Source organism: Equus quagga, unplaced genomic scaffold (genome assembly GCF_021613505.1).
Source record: "Equus quagga isolate Etosha38 unplaced genomic scaffold, UCLA_HA_Equagga_1.0 252_RagTag, whole genome shotgun sequence".
NCBI classification, from domain to species: Eukaryota; Metazoa; Chordata; class Mammalia; order Perissodactyla; family Equidae; genus Equus; species Equus quagga.
This window is the reverse complement of record NW_025799860.1, coordinates 319787-342089: the sequence shown is the minus strand read 5'-3', so window position 1 is coordinate 342089 and position 22303 is coordinate 319787. Positions and strand designations below refer to the sequence as shown.

The window sequence follows — 22303 nt, the reverse complement described above, 5'->3', positions numbered from 1 at the left end:
TTTAAAAATATATTATACAAATATGTCTTGGTGTAACTTGGTGTTCCTCCCCAATCCTAATTTGGGTGAAATGCTTTTATCAGAACACTAACAAGGACAAGTTTAAAAAAAAGAAAAAAAAGGGTGAAGGGGGTGGCCTCATTGTTTCAAATAACAGCTTAGCTTTAGAATAATATAAAGGAGATTGTTTCATTTTGGTATTTTAGATCTAGCTTTCTAAAATTTAATTACAAATTATAATTATAAATTGTGATGCTGTATTTTTCTAAATAATCGTCACTTTTTAAATTTGTATAGTGAGTATATAATACTGTAAAACTAGAAAGAGAAAAGTATACAGAAGAAGTTAAATTAACCCATAACATTACCATATCCTATTTGCTTTTTTCTCTTTTAATCTTTTAAATGTATTTTCAAAATTTGATAAATGGATTGTGGTTTTACTACTTTCACCTAACATTGTACTGTTTTCCATTTCATTATATATTCTTTACAAATTTAAGGAATTGTATAATTCTTCAAATGGACACAGCGTGCTTTATTTTAATCCTTCCTATATTTTTGGAAGCTAAGATACATTCATTTTTTCTACCTTGTCATAAATAATATTTTGAACATCACTTGTTTTAATTTGATTATTACTCAGGATAATTCCTAGACAGGGAGGTTCTGGATCAAAAGTGCGTGGATGTTTTAATTTTCATGACATAATCCCAAATTGCTTTCCCCAACTGGTAAATATGTAGGCAAAACATACCCTTGTACTAGCTGTTCAGATTATCAAGTCAAGTATAGAACAATAATTTTGTCCCTATGTACAAAGGGATTTTTGCATCCTCCTGCTTCCCTCTTTCTCATTCTCCTCCCTCTGGCCGCCACAAAGATATATAATGTCCACCACAAAGATACATAATGTACACTCTATGTCTTCCTTCTGGGACTTTTATGTTTAATTTTATAATCATATTTACATTTTTAGACATAAAAATATCTTTAAATTCTTCTGAATCTTTTTATTTTGTGAATTCCATATTTTTTATTCATCACGCAAGTATAGAATGTGTGTATACACACATGCACACACATACGTATATACATACACTTATCTGATATATATGTTTTATCTATCTCTTGGGTATTTGTGTATATGTGTATATGTGTGCATGTGTGTCTATATATACACACACCCCTTTAAGTAAGTTTAAGACACACATATATATTTGCTTTTAATTAATGTAAGTGCTTTATTTTCTGAATTCATGAATACCTGAGAATGTCTTTCTGTTGCTTTGTTGTACAGCAGCTACTCAATTGGGTTTTTTTATGGATTAAGACTCAAAGGTCTGTCTATGTATCTCATTTCAGTGAACATCTGGGGTGGCCAGTAGCTATGGAGCCAGCGTTTTCTAACTCCTTGTTGGGAAGCCCGTTAGTCTGTTTGTCAGCTTGCTGTTTTTTCTCCCCACTATTTCTATTCAGCTTTTATGCGGTGGATGTGTGGAGTTTTCCACAAAGTCTACCTCAAATTTGATGAGGCCTTTGATGTCCACAATCAGGTCTTTTTCTCTGTTCTTTTCTGAAATGTTTCTTTAATTTTCCCTTTGATCATTGTTTATCTTCCAAATTTTGTCAAACAGTTAAAGCTATAATTTTTAGACAAACCTACATTTTCTGACCTAATATCCATCATGTCTTGATTCATGTTCATCTTTATCCCTTATTTACTTAGATTATTACGTTGGTCCTCCACAGGACTGTGTATGTGCTTTCATCGTCAATTCTGTTATATCTATTGTGGGTTTGTCATAAGGAAAACAAATAGAAGAGGATGTTCATCAAGTTAATAACTATACTTTGAATAAAGTCTTTGTGCTGAGTGGCATGGGAAGTACGTGCTGGGCAAAGTAACGCTTAGGAAACTGACAGTTTTTATAGGTAATGTGTTACAGACAGTCAACACTGACACAAGGACAATGGGTTATGGGTGTATGTTTTCCTTCTAGGTTACATCAGTTTGTCTCATGAACTGAATTATATATACAGTAACTGAATCATGCCATGGAAGTAGCAGAAGAGTTAATGAGTATTTCAGTACCTGGGCTGGGTTGAGGTATTCGATTTGTTTCTAGATGAGATACTGAGAAATACATCTCACTATGTGAGCAGTTCAGTGCCAATACACCAAAATCCATTGCCCGTTCTTTTCTGAAGCACCATTTCATGGTGGGGAGCATCACCCCATAATAAAAATCACAGTGTAGGGATCAACAGATTTCAATTCTGCTACTACAGTTTATGTTTCCTTGAAATTCTTAGGTAACCTAGCTCCTTCTTTTATTTCGTTTTTATTATCTTTTCAGCTCATTCTGTCTTTTTATCTCAGCATCTTTTTTTTTTTTTTTAAGCTTTCTGCAGGTTTCAGAGACACCATGTCTTTCTGGATACTACTGAACATGTTAAGATTCTTTCTAAAATGCTTTCATGTTTTTCTTGTCAATCACTTTCAGAGTGACAGCCTCTCCTGAGAGTGAGGGTAATGTTCTTTGTCTTGTACTCCAGTAATTCTTCGTCGGTTCTATGTTCTATGTTGTCAACTTGTTCATTCTGAATTGATCCATCTAGACCCTGGGGTCATCAACACAGTGTAGATTCCACTTTCAGTCTGTGTGCCTTTGTAGAAATCTTTTCTCCAAGCTCTGCCAATATCCAGTGTCTTTCAAGTGTTTTGGGGAGCTATGTTACACTGAGGTGGAGTCTTGCTGTACCCTTTGTTTCTGCCTGTGCCTTTCATACTTTGGAGTATTGGAGTCTCTGGATAACGTCTAGCATGTGCTCAATACCCAACCTCTTACTATAGGCACAGTAGCTACAACGATGTGCTTGCTGTGACTGTGGTTCCACTGAATACCACTGCCAGTTCCACTGCCATCACCCTGTGTTACTTCCTTGGAGTTAATCTCCAAATAGATAAAGGTGGTCCCCAGTAGAATAATCTCATTTTATTGTTACAGAACGGTAGGCATTTCTCATTAGTTAACTAATCTCTTCAGTTCAGGAGCCAGAAATGGTAAATGTATGAAGGCACTGCCTAAGTTCTTTTAAGCAGGTAGAAATGATTTTATTTAACAAAAGGCACATGTAAGAATTATCTCTATCTCACTTTTTTTTTTTAATCCGTTTCAGTTGTGGTTGGAGAGACAGAGTGTATATGTGTGTGTGCAGCCAGGGGGGTGGAGTGGGGAGGGGTTGGGGTATAGACAATACCCAAATAAAATAAATTGGATGTTAGAAGTAAGCATGCTACGGAGAAAAATAAAGCTGAAAAGAAGGATGGAGAATCCATATTCCTAGTTTCCCATTGTTACATGGTTTAAGACTTGTCATCATAATTATTTTTATGGAAAATTGAGTGAAGTGCCTTTAAATGGAAGCAGCCAGTACTGTTATTTGAAACAGCTTTTAAACCATGACCCAGCAATACATACATTTAATGGTTTAAAATCTGTATTATTAATCTCTGCCTAGGTACCTATTCTAATATTCAGCAATTATATTTGAAGAAGCATATGCTTTAAAATCTTGAAGCTGGGTAAGAAAAGGAAAAGGATACCTTGTAAAGTGACTTGCCTTTGAACAGAGGTGTGTGACATGAAAAAGTCACACTCACTGCTTGGTAGACATTGTGGCATGTGCTTATTGAAACAAACTATCTGATATAATCCTTACACCACCTCTGTAAATTATTATTTATCTTCCTGATGAAGATGAAGAAAACAACGTTTAGGCAGATTAAACAACTTGCCTAAGGGAGCATATCTAGTAAGTACCAACACCAGGGTTTGAACATAAATCTCTTTGATACAAAGGTCATATTTCTAACCTGTACATTTTTCAGCTTTAACCTCTCACTTGAGCTAATCACAATGAGCAAAATAACAAAGCCATTGGTTTTAATCCAAACTTTTTCCAGAGCTTACACATGATTGAGCCCCTGCCTGCCTCTACACCTTCATTTTAGACTCCACACCCCAGTCTCTACTCCCAACCCCACTGGCTTCCACTCTATTCCTTCAGCTCCACATTTTGGGGCCTTGGCAAATACTGTTTCCTTTGCCTGCTTTCTTCTCTCCCTCTTCCCCCTTTTTGCTGTATGTTTGCCATCTCCTTCTCTTCCAGGTCTTAGCTCAAATATAATTTAAAGTCTATTATCGCCTGTTTGTTTCCTTCATATTGATAGTATGTAACCAGTCGGAAATCAATGTGTTCACTTATTTATTTGTTTTGTCTCCCTCTACAGATTGTAAGCTCTCTGAGGGCAGGAATTTTCTCCCTCTTGGTTATAACTATATCAACCAAACTTAGAAGACCACTTGGTTTATAATAAGTGTTGAAAACACAGCTGAATAAAGAAAGGATGAATGACTCTGAGATTTATACATTTGTTTCTAATTGGGAACAGTGTCTTTAAAATTTTTTTTGATGGGATGTATTTGAAAACTAATGTCTTTGATAACTTGGAGTGTTCTAAATCATGTTTTAACCTCGATCAGAATACTTGATGCCATAACCAAAAACTTACAACTTCCTGCAGTAATAGATTTCAATGTGCCCAATGGTCTTCTTTAAATAACTAATCTGAAAATAAACTTTATTTGATAAGAATAAAACTCTTTAGCTAATTATCTGCAACAAAATTATAATGTTATAGAATAAGGATTTAGTACATTCTCTCGTCTAACTAAAATACTGTGGAAAGGTAAAAAGGCTTCTCTGAGGTTCCATGGGTAGATCCAGGTCCAGAAACTCACGACAGGCTCTTTCCCTTATACCAGGTCAACTTGTACAGTTTCTTCTACTTGCCGGCACCCCCCCCCCCCCCACCATCATTAGAATGAATATTCCTACAGGAGCAATAGATTATGTATAAGATTTGATCAACATCTGTATTTCAGAAAGAAAAGTATCGATATTAATCAACATTCTCAGTTTATCTCAAATCCATAAGAAATGAAACAGTAACTTTAATGGATGCCTTAACACTGAAATCATTGCACCTTATTCCATCTGAGGCAGCTGTAATGTAGACACAAGGGACTGCAGGCTAGATCTTTAAACAGAAAGGAAAAGAAATATCAAGTTAAGGATGAAACAAGTCATCAAAAATTTTACACATTGTATTTTGCAATTGAAACTATTGCATATGAAGCTCATCTTCAGAAATCACAAATTTTAAATCATATTTAGGGGCTGGCCCCATGGCCGAGTTGTTAAGTTTGCGTGCTCAACTGCAGCGGCCCAGGGTTTCACTGGTTTGGATCCTGGACATGGACATGGCACCACTCATCAGGCCATGTTGAGGCGGCGTCCCATATGCCACAACTAGAAGGACCTGCAACTAAGAATATACAACTATGTACCAGGGGGGATTTGGGGAGATAAAACAGAAGGGGGGAAAAAAAAAAAGAAGATTGTCCACAGTTGTTAGCTCAGGTACCAATCTTTACAAAAAATAAAACAAAAATAAAAAAATAAAAAGTAAATCATATTTAATAACCTATGGACTTCTAGAAATAATTCTTATGTAACAAAAGAATTCTTCATTTTCCAGAAATGTTTCTTGAAAATATGGTTTGATTTACAAAAATTTACAAGCACACTTCTAAAAACCACAATATACCTTGCCTTCAAGACTTCTTAGAAGCCAGATTCTTTTCCTAAGAGAGAAAAACACACAAACAAATTATATTATGGTTTTTGTATAAAGAGATGAAGGAAGATGGACATGTGCTTCACCAGAGTAAACAATATGACCAGTGAATATGTAAAGCATTCCATATTGTTCAAAAATAGTGTTTTTGCTAGGAAGTGATTCTCATAAGCATGGTATAATCAAGTCCTGTATTGTATACTTTATTCTTATTCTTCTAAGGTCAGCAGCAAATTGGCTCACTTTTATAAAGTAGAAGACAGATCACAGTGTAGATGACTATGAAATTGAGGTTTTTTCCCTGTGGATAAGAGGACATTTATGCTGGCTCTGTAGTGTGACAGTTCTCTTCCATTCTTTGTTTATAGAATGATCACAGGATATGGGGAAAATATTATTCATCCCCAAATAGTTATTAGTTACATAGTTATGCATGTAAGTCATAGAAGCATTGTCTCCTGGAACTGGGAGGGACCAAAGGATTATCTTGTCAAAATCTTCCTTGTAGAGATAGTCTTAGAGTTCTGGTGACTATAGTAATGGGGTTTTACTTGTCTTTGTATGTGCAGGAATACATGGACTCCAATAAATACATAGAGCACCTGCTAACTCAACTCGAGGAGCAACACAGAAGTCTCTGGAGGTGAGTTAATTTATGCCTTTAACTTATAGCAGCCTTTATAGCTTTGACCATGATCACGGAAGCAGGGAGTTGGCAAACGGTCTCTTCTTCCACTAGGTGTCAAAAGCACCTTTGGGGGCAAAAATCACCAGAGGCTGCCTAGAGAATTCCATTCCTTTAATTAAAGTAAAGCAACAGTGCCAAAAGTCCTTGAGTCAAGGACCTGCTCAGAGCTGGCTGGATGATGGAAATCATGACACTTGTCAAGGTCAAGGAATTAATTTGTCCAAGGCCACACAGCAAACTTATATTTTAGAAACTAGAATCCATATTTCCTGACCCTGGCCTGCTCAAAGATTACTTAAGTTTTTCTATAATTAAAAGGTTGAACACTTCTGCTTAAATTTCTGCTTCTCTTCCTATTAGAGAATATTTTAAGAATGCTGTTGTATAGGTCTCGCACATTTAGTGTTTTGTACTATATGGTGGGTTCCGATTCTAGGTAAGGAAAGATATGTGAGAACATCTGTGCAGGAAAATTGGAAAAATAGGTTATTAGTATGGTAGAAGTCTTGTTCCCGAGTTATTCATTCCCTGGAGCCTCTTGGGAATTGAGACTGGTAAAGAGGGGTGTGATACTATCTAGGGCCCACGTGGTCAAGCTCTTTATAGGTGCTGCTATGGAATCTGAATTCCTTTTTCTAAATTCCTATAGCTCTTGTTATCTGGAATAAATATGCTAGTGCTTAATTACATGATGCCTCACATTACACCAGAATTGTTTAATATAATTAGCTTTGTCTCCCAAGGATCAGTAAGCCTCTGAAGTCCTTTATTTCTTATCTCCTCGAAGCATGGAGGAGAGTGCTCTCTCTGTACACAGAGATGGCAGGTAAATATTTGCTTACCCTGTAGCTTTCTTGCCCAACCTCATCCAAATCCATCACCATTGGTCTCTGTACCAGGCTATGCTGCCCTCCTTCATGTATCCTTTTAACAAATCCTAATAATCTTGAGCTTTGTCTTCCCTGAGGAATTCTAGTTTTGGGGTAAAGTGCCTGATATTTTCATTTGTTCTGCTCTTACACTAGTTTTCTTACAGGAGAACATATCTGTGGTTTATAGTAATAGACAATATTCTATTTCTGTACATAGAAAAACTGCTGGTAGGATATAACAAAAATGTATAATTTTTGTCTGCTTGCTACTAACAGACACGCTAGTTAATTTTATGTAATGATGCAATATTTGATTTGTTTTTGAAATCTATAACCTGGTGGTGTTCTAGTTTTCTTTTGTGAACCAGTACATTGTATTAACAAAACCAACAACAATGTATTTATGGTCATGTGTCTTTTAAATTACCTTTTCCATAGATCTCTAAAAAGACTATTTATGTTTAACTGAATTATAACATTTTCTTTCAACTGTTTGTATAGAATATTTTGTTTTCCCTAAATTTCAAGAGAAAATAGCACCAAAATGATGAATACCCTCTGATGAAAGAAATTAGAGTTTAATTTGGTCAGTAAGCTTGTCTTATACACATCGCTGGAGAGGAGTAATGGTTTCATGGGTCTTTGAACCAAAAAGCCTGTGTGAAAAAGAAAATTTTCCTGCTTTCTTAAGCTGGCTAATAAAAACCTTTTGGTTTTCTTCAATATGATTAAATTAAAATCTCATTTCAGGTACGGAGTTAACCTAACAAAGTAGGAGCTCAGAATTTTGTGTGTAATCACTTTCACTTTCCTTCAGAAATAGAATTATTACTGGTGAATAAGCAAAACCTTATATATAGTGTCAAAGAATCTAATAAAAAAACCTCCATTTGAATAACAATAAAGAGCAATGATGACATTTGAATAGTCAGAATAACTACCAGTGAGAAAATGGAAATGGGTTGTATTGAAAAGAAAATGAAAACCAATAATAGCAGATTTATATACTATTTATTAAATCATGAAATTATACTTGATTATATTTTGCAAACAAATCTTGACTGACAAAGTGATAGGCTTTCTAATGGTTATTACGACATTGTAACTGCAACTGGAATGAAATTATTTTTGATGAAGGATATATGAGTGACAGTGAGCAGTGTGGGAAATTTCTTTCTGGTTATGATTAAATTTTTAAAATGCTTTCTTGAGTTAGGGTAGAATCTATGATGTGCAGAGGATCATGGGAATAACGTGTCATGTACACAAGCTCAAGTTGATTGTCTGAAGTTAAACAAATGTTCCCATAACTCAATATAAACTTTTTCTGATTTTATACCTTTGATTTGTAGCTGCTACAATTTTCATGGAATAGGCTGCTTGTCATTGCTGCTGGTATTAACTGATGGCCTTCCATTTATACTTGAGCCAACTTATAAGAAAAGGCATTGTGAATATTTAGATCTTCCAACAATAATTGTAGTTAGCATTAATTTACGGCCATGGTCTTTGAGGATTGATCAAGAGCATGGCAGACACATGTCATACTGTTATTGCCACTTGCTTAATGACAAAAGATTGGACAAATGTAGAAGATTGGACACAAGAATTAAAAGTCTTATTTTCATGGAGGGGGCTATTTGTCTTTAATAGATTTTAGTCGTTTCTTATAGCTTAACCATCTGCTGTGACACAAATATATTGCTGTAATCATACTCTCAAGATAACTGGTTATTTTGGGGTCCTATTTAGTTATTTTACCGAAATAGACCTATAATCTGTCTCTGGGTTTTCAAATTGCAAAGGAATTTGTGGAGTTCAAATTTAGCTGTCTAGCAATGAGCAGTCATTTAGCTCAACTGTCTTTTTTGACACCAACAGAAGAAAACTTCTGTGAATTCATCTGAAGAAGAGGGTGGAGTCAGAATCTAGAACCTAGTCTAAGACTTGAGTACAAGCCTGGGTGGGTTTAATTTGCCCTGCATCTCTCTGCTTGATGACACAGCATACCCAGTGACAACTTGTTTGCTAGTTGATGTTGAAATGTGATTATAAATTTCTGTACGTTTATTTGTTTCAATGTGAAAAGTTAAGATTAGGAGAAAAAGGCTCTTTTGCATTTAATGATTTTTATATCATCTGTTACTATTTCTGATTTGGCTAAAAATATCTGTGACTGACAAGAAAGATTGTAAGAAAACAGCTGCTGAGAATGTCTTTCTCCTAACATTTGATAGAACTCTTGATCCATTCACAGCCTCAAATTAAGAGTTTAGAACAAACACAAACAGTTGGAAAATACAAATTGAATTCATGAATATTTATGGTGTTAATTACCCTTTCATGTCACATATGTTAAATTATGTATGAAAAATGGAAGCGGCTTAATTTCCATCATAGAAATGGGAAGAGGACTGGACTGGAGGTTTTGGAGACTTGGACTCTTGGCCTGGCCGGCCCAAACTGGTTGTAGGGTAGCATCTCTGAGACAGAGTTTCCTTATCTGTAAAAAGAAGGTGTCAATCTGGCTACTATTAAAGATTACTGAGCACTGAGGTTATATGAAACATACAATGTCTAAAGTAATATTACATTTATATAATATGTACAGATATATAATTTTATTTTTCTCAAATACTTATACAGCTCAATCATGATATAGTATTTAATACACACATCATAGAAAGCTTCCAAGAATATATGGTTAGAAATAACTAACATAACAGAAATACCTAACAGCTTGCCAGTAACTCAACAAGATAATGTCAGAGTGTTCATTTGAGATTTTCATAGCTCAAATTGGAGACATTGTTATCAATAGCCTGTAAGTAAAGAAAGAACAAGTTGGTTTGCATGGCCAAAATTAAATGACAAGATCTGGTGAATGCAGAGTGCCAACTGCCAGTCTTAAAGATGCCAGATCAAAATCCCATTTGAACAAGCTATCCCTAAGCTAGGGTTTCTCAGTCTCAAGGTACTATAGACATTTGGGGCCAGACCATTCTTTATGATGGGGGGTGGGAGTGGGGTTGTCTTGTGCATTCTAAGTTGTTTAGCACCATCCCTAGCTTCTCATAGTGACATGCTAGTACCATACCCTGTGTTGTGACAACCAAAAATGTCTCCAGACATTTTCCAAATGTTCCCTAAGGATTAGAACCATCTTTCCTCCCCATTAGGAACTGGTGATCTAAATCATCTACACAGGAATTTTCCTAAGCATATTCCAAGAAACACAAATACCCTGGGTCACTCTTACAGATGTTTTAAGAAAAATAAAGGTATTTCAAGGTCAACTTTGAAATATACTAGGTAAAAGCAAATTTTAAAATTGTTTTAATTACAGAACTTCTCAGAGACATTTATATTACTAACGTGCTTATACATATCAAATATAGGATATCAAACATAATTTTGACTTAAAAAAACCCCCAAACCCTATCATTCTTGCAGCATCTGTTCTGACTAAACTTCCAAGGAACATATTTAGGGAAATGATCTATCCAGGTTGATAACCAAATATACAAAAACATGGCTTCTACCCCTCCCTTCTCCTTTCTCCCCTTACTTAACTGGTACCAGATGGGTGACTTGGTATAAGACCAGCCAGCAGTGTGAGGAGTCCAGGTTGTTGGTGAAGAGGAAAGTAGGTTTGTAGAAAAGCCAATCCCAAACTCATCACCATTTTCCTGGGGGACAGCCTGAGCCTCGATACCAAATTCCAAGAATCTAAAGAACTATTGATTACAAGCCATGCTTGCCCTAGTAAAGCACTTAACTCCTGCTTCCCTAGGGAGAGAAATCATGGTTTCCTACGTCCCCAAGGGGAATGAAACACTTAATTGAAAGCATGTATAGATCTCTCATCAGAATAAGAGTCCCTAAGGTCCATCCTTTCCAATAGGGATAGTATAGTGAATATGATAAATATAAATATGTATTTACATATATAAATATATAAAGATATAAATAGTAAAATGATTTTAGTGTATCCAAAATTCTTTAAAATAGACTCCTACTTTTGCTTCCTGCCTTATATGTGATTCTTATTCTAAGGAAAGACGTAGGGAAAAATTGGGCAAAAACTTTGTTTTTATTCTTATCATGATTCAAAAATGTTGCTTATCTAAGTAGAGTGAACACTAACATAAAATGATCTACATTCCAAATACTCATTCATGTTCCCCATAATTTCGATATATTTATACATTTTTGGGCAGAGATAATTGGCACCAGAGCCTAAAGTTTATTTCAGCTCTAATCTCAATTTCTGTAAAATGTGAGTGATATTGAAATAGCTTACTGAGAGGCTACATGCTATCATTCTATCCCTGGGAAAAGAAAATTTTTTGCTAATGTGTTATCTAGAAATTGTCATGTAGTTGTAAAATAGTTAAGAAGCAAAAGCACATAGACCCTGAGAAAAGTCAAGTCCAGAGGCTCTTGGAGATTTACTTTCTATGTATCTTGGATCTTAGAATCAAATTATCCAGGCATCTTAAGAATTAGCACGTCTCTATCCTCATGGGGTTAATTTATGCAGACTAAGGAGATGCCAAGTATTAAACAGGTTGCCTTTGCTGTAATCATAGACTTCCACTGGGAGATCTTAATTGGCAACAAGTAAAATTGCTCTGCATGAATTCTTAATGGTGGACACCAAATAAAATAAGAACTGTGATTTGTTTTTTAAATCCCTTCAAGAGAGAAAGAGGCTATCTCTGGGGGATAAATGTGTAGCAAACAAAGAGAGAGCTCAGTGCTCCGTAATAGCAATAAAAGCTCTGAAAACAAAACCTCATGCTATGCCAACTCAATAACAGCACATGGTTTCCCAGCTCTGCATCCCTGTCTCACTCTTCTGAGGTCAAAGGAGACCTGGGCTAGCCAGCTTTACATTATCTTTCTCTCCTCGCAACCCTTGGGCCGGATTTCTAAATCATGGCTGTATTCTGGGGCAAGTGTAAGCACAAGGGCCACCCTGGAAACCCATCAATGTCACTTCTCAATTACCCACCAGGGGTTGTTTCAGAGATGCAGACAGTCTCAGACCCCTGCCAAGATAAGAGTCTTGCCTCTAAGTCATGCCCTCTGCCCAGCACAAGAGAGAATAAATCAGGGCTCTGGAAATTGGGTATTGCCACATGCTTCAACAGTTATGTCATCCCTGGGTAGTAGTGGGGAGGGCTGCAGGCTGAGCTGGATCTCAAAGGATAGTTATTACAGACTGATGGTGCTGCTGCACAGGAGCAAGGGGACTTTTAGACTTCTTGTCTTCACTCTAAAGCCTCTGATGGAGTAACATTCCTGTCTTTAAGATGGCTTTTGTCTAGTGACAGAAGAGGCTAATAGAACTAAGTCCAGAAGGATATCTGGATTGACTGAAGCAGAAGATTACCTAGGTTCATATTTGACCTTTTACCTTAGGATTGGTCTGCACTATAGTTTATTTAGGGGACCTGTATATGGTCTACATGTTTACCTGCTTAGGGGGTTGCCTAGTGTTTGAACCCAGGTCTTCCGGGGCAAGGAGACACCAAAAATGCTACAGTGAAACTCTATACCAACTTTATATACATGATTTCCTGTTTCTTATCAAATCTGTCCATCCTTTAAAGAGCCGTGCTAATCCAGCAGAGAATATATATTAGATCCTAACCTAATAAATGGATAAAACAGACTATTTAAAACCTTATGGATTTTATCCCATCCTCTTTACAACAAATCTTGTTTGAAAGAACAGTTCAAATACATTTATCAAGACTATTCCACTGAGGCTGGGTGGAGGAATCTGTAACACATATTTCAGGAGACTGTCCTTTAAAAGTCCCAAGGTTTCCCCAAGGAGGTGGTGTTTTGATCTGAGTCCTGAGTTGGAGCAGATCTGGTAGGCTGAGGGCAGATGAAGAATTGGTTATTGAATAGATTGAATCTGAACTGCGTTTAAGACTTTTGAGTATAACTGTACATAAGATGATGAGAAATTCAGGTCTAGAGCTCTTTAGAGTTAATAAAGCACAGTATAGATAGCGGCATTAGATTAACCTACAAAGATATAACATTGCCCTCTAATATAACTGGGGAAATATCCCCACGTTAAAGATGGATTTATTGCGGCTGTGGGAAGATTGAGTTGAATAATATTGTACAAGTAGGTCCATAGATGATTTGAAAATAATTCTACTTCTAGTTATACAGGTTTATGTTCTTCAAGAAACACTCTCAAAGTACCAAAAAATATTTCAACGTCAAGAGGATTTGGGGGTCTCTCAGTGAAATTTACCACTATTTAATCTGAAGACGTTTGGCTTAAAACACATTTGTTATTTTTAGATCCATGCTTATCTTAATATGACAGCCAGGAACCTAATGTGATTTATTTATCTGAAATTAAAATAAAGAGCCTCGAGCAAAAGGCGTTTTGTAGATTTATTTGGGGTAATAAAGAACACAAATATTCCCTGCTAAGTTGAAAGAAGGAAAACTCCAGCAGGCAACAATACAAATGACCCACTTGACATAAATGCATGTGCTGAGGCTGAAGTGCACCCACAGTAGGGGATGACAAGTCCCTTTTCTTTTTCCTGGATGGAAGAATGAAATGGGTAATTTACTATGGTCTTCTATTTAATTTTAATAGAAAAAATCACTAAATTGTTAATGCATGAGCATACTTTGTTTTTTTTTTTCTTTCTTTCTTAGGATATAACTCTACATCTCTATACGGGTAACCCTGGAGTTAAAAGGAGTAAATGTTTTGCTTACTGTCCCTCATTCTTTTTGAGCCTTGTTTATTAAGAGGCATGGGAGGGAGTTCTAGCACCCACCTCCGCCCTCCAATTCCAGGGAGAGGTGTCCAAGCTTCTCTGAAAAGAGGAAACACAAACTACAATCTTTCTTTCCTCACAGAACCTTTGACTATGGCACATTGTGCACTTTGTATTACAGGTTAGACCTCATAAATAATCCAGCAACAAGCTGAGGATGGAAAGGTGCCCTGAAATCAAAGAATCGGGGATAGGTTGATGAAATTGTAAAGCAGATACACACTGGGTAGAGACACACTCTAGGTATCTCAGGGCAGAGAAAACTTCTAAGCGTGCAAACATCTGTTGCAGGGTTGGTTGAGGTTGGCAACCCGTGGCTGGTTTCATGGCTCAGAAGTCCTCGTGAGGTTGCTTATGGGAACCTGGCTAACTTGCTGCTCAGTGTTTGCTCTCTACTGAACACTCACTGATTAAGTATTGTATATATACTCTCTATGGAGAGAATCCTAGATTTTCACGAGAAAAAAAGTCTGTAAAAATCAGTAAAAAGTCAGTAAAAGTTTGCCTGAGAGGGAAAGTTAAAGCCACTGCAGCTCTCAACTCTATACTAGCATGTTAACCAGATTTTACTAGTAGGAAATCTCTCTCTCTCAGACCCTAGGGATGCTCTGGTTCTTGCCCCTCCCCTTCTCTCCCCAATTAATGAGGACAACACTTCTGCAAACACGTAACTACTCCAAACACGTAACAGTGGCTCTATCCTTACCTTCAATCCATTCCAGTTCCAACCACGTGGCTTTCACTCACACACTCATTTTCTGGTTATCTCATGAGGGCAGGTCTTGTACCCCTAAGGTCTTTGACTTGTAGAACCAAGTCTTTTCATCCCTCATATCTCTCATAGTGCTTAGCATAGGACATAGAACCTAAAACATAAAATTTCACCTACCTTGAAAGCATAGAGACAACTGGAAGTGTGTTTTAGTCATCTTTGTACCTAAGTGACTCAGCACAGTATAGATGCTCAAAACCCTTTTCTTAAGCCAATTGAAAGGAGTGATGATGATTCAAGAAGAGAAATTACTAAGGGATCATGTGTTCATTAGGGATGAGCTCACCTTTTTAAGTCTAGGCAAGAGAAAAGTCAAGCAAGTATAGCAAAAAGTCATTTGTCTCAGTGGCGTGTCATTGCTAAATAGGATACACAATTTCAAGAGAGTTAATCTTAGAAAGTTCAAGATGGAGACATTTAATGAAGAAGTGAATGTGTTGTTATATGTAAATCTAGGAAGAATACTTCACTCGACTTTTATTTCATGCTTCTTTCAAAATTCAGTCATAAAGCAAGAAGTTTTAAGGTATATCATGTCTGCATGTAGGTCACTGCAAATCATAGGAAAGGTTCTAACCACTAATAATAATCAAATGTGTATTTACACCCCCGATTTTATTCATTTAACTACCAATTTTATCTTGAGCTGCAAACTACCTTATCAATAGAAGCAATGAAAGAATATCTTATAATTTTGAAAGAAAGGAATTAAGAGACTATGATAGGTTAAAAAAAAACCCACGATAAAAATCAAGGCCTAAAATATTGTGTGTATGTGGGTTTGTTTTCACCCTGGATAAAGTGAGTTAGAGAAAAACTGTAGAGACATAGATCCAGTTACTTTTAAAAACAAAATCAGGGTTTGATCTGAAAGGCTAGAGAGGCAGTGCTTATAGAGAAGGTCTTGAGAATTTTGTTAAGATGGACATGCACTTGAAGTCAGAGGGGAGTTCAGCATTAATACCAATGACATAGACTTCCAAACGGAGGGTGGTTTTCAAAGGATTAGTGGGATGGAAGACAATGGGGGAAAATAAAGGAAAAAGGTGAAAAAAGAGAACAACCAACAACTAAAAGTAAATTATTATTTTATTAGCTAAGTGCTTTAAATAACTTAATTACAAATAAGGGGCTCTTTTTCTTTCTCTCCTAAAATATTCTGATATCCAGTCTAGTCCAGTTGGGGCTGGTGTTTGGTGGCACACCAGTATAATCAGAGTCTCTGTTCTGATTGTTGGGTAACTGTGCTGTATTGTTGCTAAGTTTAAAAAATATCATCGCTCATTCATTCCCTGCATTGGGGAGGCCAGGTCTTGATTCTGCCACTTACTGTGTGGTCCTGGGAAAGTCATTTAGGCATTCGGGGCCTTGGCTTCTCTTTGGTAATGAGAAAGGGTTGAAATAAGTAATTTCAACAGTCGTTTCTTTAGAGTTAACAATCTACAATTCTTACCAATTACCTTGTAGACCAGCTGAAGGGTTGGGTGATGAAGATAGAAGAAAAGTGATAGATATATAGAATTACTGAGAGTTGAAAGTAACAGTTTCCCTTCTTGAAAGAAGGCAGAAAATTATTTTTATGAACCTATTTTTCCTTAAGCTCTAACTCTTGCGCTCTGTCTTGGCACTGAACCTTCCAGGGGTAATAAAACAGCATGCTGGCAGACCCAGGGCACCAGAGCAGGGTCAGAGTCTGCCACCACTTTCAAAAGGTTTTCCAGGAAATTGTTCTATTGAATAATGTTTAAGTTTCCACAGAAGCTATGAGCACAGCATGGTGCAAAAAAAAGTCAATGGCACAATATTAAAAAAAAAAAAAAAGGCAGCTCTGTGGTTATGGTCCCTATTAAAGGAAATTGCATTGTCTTATGATGTCTCTTCAGTATTCCCTGGACAGTACAGACTCACTGGCTAACTGAAAATCAGAATGTGTATTTACCTGGATTGATTCATTTTTCTTACCTAATTGATTTTCCTGTATCTCTGCTTTGGAAATAAAAATGTGAATAGGGTCAGTTACAGAAGGCCACTCTAAAGGGGAAATGCTTTGGATGAGATACACAATTTAGGACTTCAGCATCTGGGACCGTTTGTTACCAAAATGATATAATTTAAAATGTACTAAAAGTCGCATTTATCCAAAAATACCTCTCCCACTGGACTTCCTGGAATTCCCATGCTTGAAATAAAGAAAATTTGGTGTCCAGAAAATCACCCCTGAAATCTGCACTTGCCGCCTGAGGAGTGTTCTAGCATTGCTCTCTTAGCCCCTCGTAGTATCTTACCAAGCATTAGTTTGCCAAATTAGATAGTTGTGGAAATCTGAGTCCTGGAAATTTTTTAGCCAAGTCAATATGTTTAGAATGGAAGAAAGGAAGTCCTTTTAGACATGTCACAGTACAAATCTAAATATTTCTGTTTCTAGCCACACATGTCCCCCTACCAACACTGACCTCTTTGCTTACTGATTATTCCTATACACACACTCGCGAGTTATCCATGTCTCCATTCCAGACAGGTACTACCTATCCTTCAACGTACAGACTAGCCCCTCCTGATTTACAATTCCTTACTGGTATTCCTCAGCCCCACCAGGATCCATTTTTTTTTTTTATCCCCCTGCATTTGAGACTATGCCACACATGTATACATAATGGTTGACAACTTGTAAAAACTCCAAAATATTCCACGTATGTTAATTTTGACAGTATTGTCAGCAACTGGCCTTCCATTTCTGTTACATATCAAATGGTGGCTGGCATACGGTTGAACCTAACATTTGTGCAGCTAACACATACTGATTGACTTTCTTGAGCAGGTGAATTAAAAGCTCTAATGGTACTCTTGCTGATTAGACTATATCAAGGGCTCTGTACCTGTAAGAGCTTTGACACCAGTAAGTGTCAAAGCAAACCGAGGTGACCATCTTTGGATGTTGTGTAGAATGGATTCTGCTATAGTGGATATGAAGAGGCCAGACACCCCTTCACGTTGGACAACTCATCTGGCTTTTCTCTCTGGTCCTAATGCTGCCATCAGTAGCTTTACTTGTAATGACTATTCCCTCTTCTGTGTAACATTGCTATTAACGATTTGAAGACAGTTTTACGTGTTTGGCTTTGGTCTTCACTTTTCCAAAGGAAGCAGTGTAGGTTCTTGCACTGCTCCTCATATAATGTAGTTTTCAAACCCCACTTAATCATGGCCACCTACTGGACTTATTCTAGTTTGTCAATTTTCCTCTTAACATGTGGGGCTCTAATACAAACAGGGTATATTTTATTATGACCAGATTACAACTCCAATGTCAGTCATCCTTTGAGAGAGGGTTGTTATTCTAACTTTATGATTTTTCCCCCTGTGGTACTAATTGTTAATAACCTTTAGGCAAAATACCTAAAATTCCAGCATTACATCATGCATATCCAGTTACTTTCTTGTGGACTCAAAGAATATAAATCATTACTTCAAGAAAAAGCAAGGAGTGTTTTAAATTTAGAAAATCCCTTCTCTTTTTCTCCACTGGTCCTATATTCCCTGACTTTTTTTTTAATTGCCTTATCCTGTTTCACATCTTCTGTTTTTCCATTGCCAAGTCTTTATTTATGGCTAAGAGGTCAGAGCAGCATTAATAATTACAAGTAAATTAGGTCATTCCTGACCTTGCTAGAACTTTTATTGGACAATCACTCTGGCCTTCAGAAGGAAGAAGAGAATGAGCTTCAGATTATCGCTGAAATGAACAATTATTAATTTAAAATTTACAATTCCAAGGTTCAGAAATATTAGGATGGATTAATACTAGAAAGAAGAAACAAAGCTCATGAGAAAATATTTATTTATAGTACAGCCAAAGTGAATGGAATTACTGGATATTCTGAACACAGACAGATTAAAGTTAAGCATTGTAGATGTTTGTCATCATTCCATTAGATTTTTCCAATTTCAACCATATTATGACAGTCGTATGTGAATTTTACAAAAGAAGATATCACTTTTTTGAAGATACATTATGCTAAGAGTTTCAGATCATTTATTTCGGAACTCCAATTCCACTGCCCCTTCTTTGTGCTTCCCCCTACCCCAATATCTCTGAGAGTTTCATTTTAAGCCCATTTACTACCTTAGCAGGCGAGTTTACTTTTCTACTTTGATGCTAAACGATTGCTATAGAAGTCCCATTTCCAGGCAGTTTTAAAATAGAACCGTTATCTTTCTCCTCATAATTTTAAAGTTAACATTTGAAAATCACTTTGAACTTTGGATAACAGCTGAAAAATGATTGCATGAAGTTTGCATTCATCTTTGTCACATTGGTGAAGATTTTGCAATCAATACAGTGTAGATTATTTTTCCTGTCAAATGCTGCTAAACATTGGAGTAAATTAATTAGCTGGGACTGTTGTCAGATGTGAATGTCCTGCATTGTCACAGAGAAGGCATGAGCTGAGATTGGGTAAAAGGTAAAAGCTGATGCCCTTGCCAGCAGGAAACATTCTGAGGGGGTTGGTGAGGAAGGCTTGGGAAGATCATTCTGGAAACCAGATAGGTATGTATGATAGTGGGCTTCTGACACTTCTGAGCCGATGAGATCTTATTTTTCTCAAGGAGCATGCAATTAAACTCATATTCTATAGCGGGTTGGAAATGTGAATGCTCTAGATACAAGGATAATATAAGGCCACACTATCATGCAGTGAAAAGAGATTTTTAAATTGCTGCATGGATGTTTGCATGTGTTGATGGGAAAACCACAAAAATGTCAAGGGTTCAGGATGTCTGGAAGGTTTCCTGCTTCTCATTTGAACAAACCAAAGAAGAACGTGTGGATAAATCCTTACGAAAACTTTCTCATGGGATTTCCAAGAGATGATTCTTCATGTAGAGTTAGAATGTGGAAATATCCCTTATGCTTCTGTTTGGGAACAAGAAACTTTCTATATAGTTATCTTGGTTAATATACAATGAAAGGTGGGTTCCTTGAATGTTCGTCTTCTATTCACAAACCCAGCAGCCTAGGAGTTTCTTGTGGCATCCACACAGCTTTTGGAGGCCTTCAAAAATGGAAGCAAGTATTGCCATGGAGCATTATGGCTCTGTACCATCTCTGTCTTTGCCAGAGTTGGCAAAGCAACACCTCTTTGATGTTAACTTCAAACATTCATAACATGACTCAAACATAATATTTTTTCTTATTAACTGTGACAGGCCTGTCATTAATTGGTATAAGCCATTTAAAATCTATTTGTATTTCTAACTTCTATCTCTTGTTGGGTAATAAGTTCCAAAAATGTAAGCCCTACTTTGTGGAGTAGGGCTTCCTTTCATTTGAGCTAAACACACACAGGCTGTTCAAGTGCTGATTCCTCAATTAGACATTTTAGGGTTTAATGAATAATTCCATGTTTACTCTATTCATATTTATAATCTTAAAGATGTAAGTCACTTTGCTTCTGACACAGAATACTCACAGAATTTTTCTTGGTTCTTTTAAAGAAACATATACATTCAGTATTATGATAGGAGTCCTAATCTTGAGTCTATCACTCTGTAACCATGGATAAGTCATTTAGTCACTTGACCCTTCATCTGTAAAGCAGAAATTTGGGCTGAAATTCCTTTTTCAGCTCTATGATCTTTTGAATTTGTGACCATCTAGGAAAATGTAGAGTATGGAGGTGACACTTGAAGATAACCAAAATAAAATACTAGTCAAATAACCACTTTTTAATTGTAATTAATATTTTAGGAGAGGAATAACAGCGAGTTTTATAAATATAAGCAAATTGTGGAATGAGACCTTCTAAGATGTGCTGCTGAATTACTGCTTGTGGGTAGGAAAAGAAGACAAAGCTCCTTTTTCTTTTTTAAGCTTATTTCTCCTCTACCTCCTCCAAATAGTCAGTCATCCATTTTCATGGCTGTTCATGATATTCCATCAGCTTGGTATTCGTTACATCCTCCAACTTTTCCATTCCTCCTCTTTTTAAAAATCTCAGTTAAAATGCTATCTCATCCAAAAAACATGCCTTGATTCTCGACGGAAAATGGATCTCTCCGTCTTCTATACTCCCATAAAATTTGGTATGTGTATGCAGTACAGAACTTATTTCATTCTGATTTATGTTATAGGTGAGTTAATAACTTCTCTGTCTCCATCATTAACCAATAAGCTCCTGGAAGAGGAAATCATGTCTGCTTATCTCTTCATCTGGTGCCTAACAGTCCGGGATTATTTGAATGTGTATGGACGCATGGCTCATCATAAGTGGTCACGAGTCGATGGTCGTGGATTCAGAGCAATCTCACTGGTGCCACTGCCAAGGCAACAGGAGTTCAGATAGGAATGAGCAAAGCCATCGGTTCACCACTTGCTGTGTTTCTACACAGAAGAAGAGCTATCAGTTACATTTCCTGGACTCTGGTTCTTGATTCACTTTCTCTGTGTTCCCATTCCTCTTCTTTCATTATTGCGTTTGCCCTTTCTAGTGGAGGTCTTTTACTTTAACTCATATTTAGCCTGATGGAAGCCTTGTAAGCCATATATTAGGAGGGATTCATTCATATACTGTATTACCCAAATGCTTATACTGTATACTACCCCTACCCAGCATCCTCCACTCACTGCATCCATGTTATCTGTACACCCTAAATTCACCTTCTGACCTTCCTACTTCATAAGACCTATTGTCAGTTTTGGTGTCTTTATCCCCCTGGTCCTCCAGCTTCTGTTAAACTAAATCATTATCCCATTAATGGCTTGTCTCTTCCCTCCTAGATCAGTATTACAGTTATGCATCACTAAACGACAGGGAAACATTCTAAGAGATGCGTTATTAGGTGATTTCATGGTTGTATGAACATCATAGATTGTACATACACAAACCTACATGGTGTAGCCTACTATACACCTAGGCTCTATGGTGCTAATCTTATGAAACCACCATCATATGTACAGTTGGTCATTGACTGAAACGTCCTTATGCAGTACATGACTATACTTAGAAGGAAGACCTAGCATTTTGATTTCTGTCTTTTGGTCATGGGCCTTTTCTCAAGAATACTTCTTATAGGTATTCCTACTGTGCCTGAGTCAGCGTTCCTGACTGCCCTCCTCTGTTTTTGGCTCTGAAGGGCAGTGTGGCAAGTACAAAGCTTGATGAAACATCTACAATGATGCTTTACCTGGGTACTCTTCTATGCTCTTTACAAGTATTAGCTCACTTAATCCTCACAATTCTATCAGATTTAGTATTCTCATTTTATAGATGAGGAAAGTGAAGCACAGACAGTTAACTAGTCTGGCCCAAGAGTTGGGTCCTCAATCACTATCGTAAACATTCAATGAGTTGTTAATAAATATTTCTGGCTCTGTTCCTTAGAGGCACATAATGGGATTGCAACTCCTGTTGCCTTGTGGTGGAGAGGGGTCATGTG

The 22303-nt window shown here is 36.8% G+C and overlaps 1 protein-coding gene across 1 annotated transcript in view; it reads left to right on the top strand.

The window, feature by feature from the left end:
• Window positions 1-22303, top strand: part of LOC124233823 (nck-associated protein 5-like) — a gene marked incomplete at its 3' end in the record, with an annotated part of 547928 nt that overhangs the window by 230463 nt on the left and 295162 nt on the right. The window contains exon 4 of the mRNA XM_046651057.1: window positions 6277-6350. Within this exon, the coding sequence (XP_046507013.1) occupies window positions 6277-6350 (74 nt within the window). The remainder of the gene's footprint in view (window positions 1-6276; window positions 6351-22303) is intronic.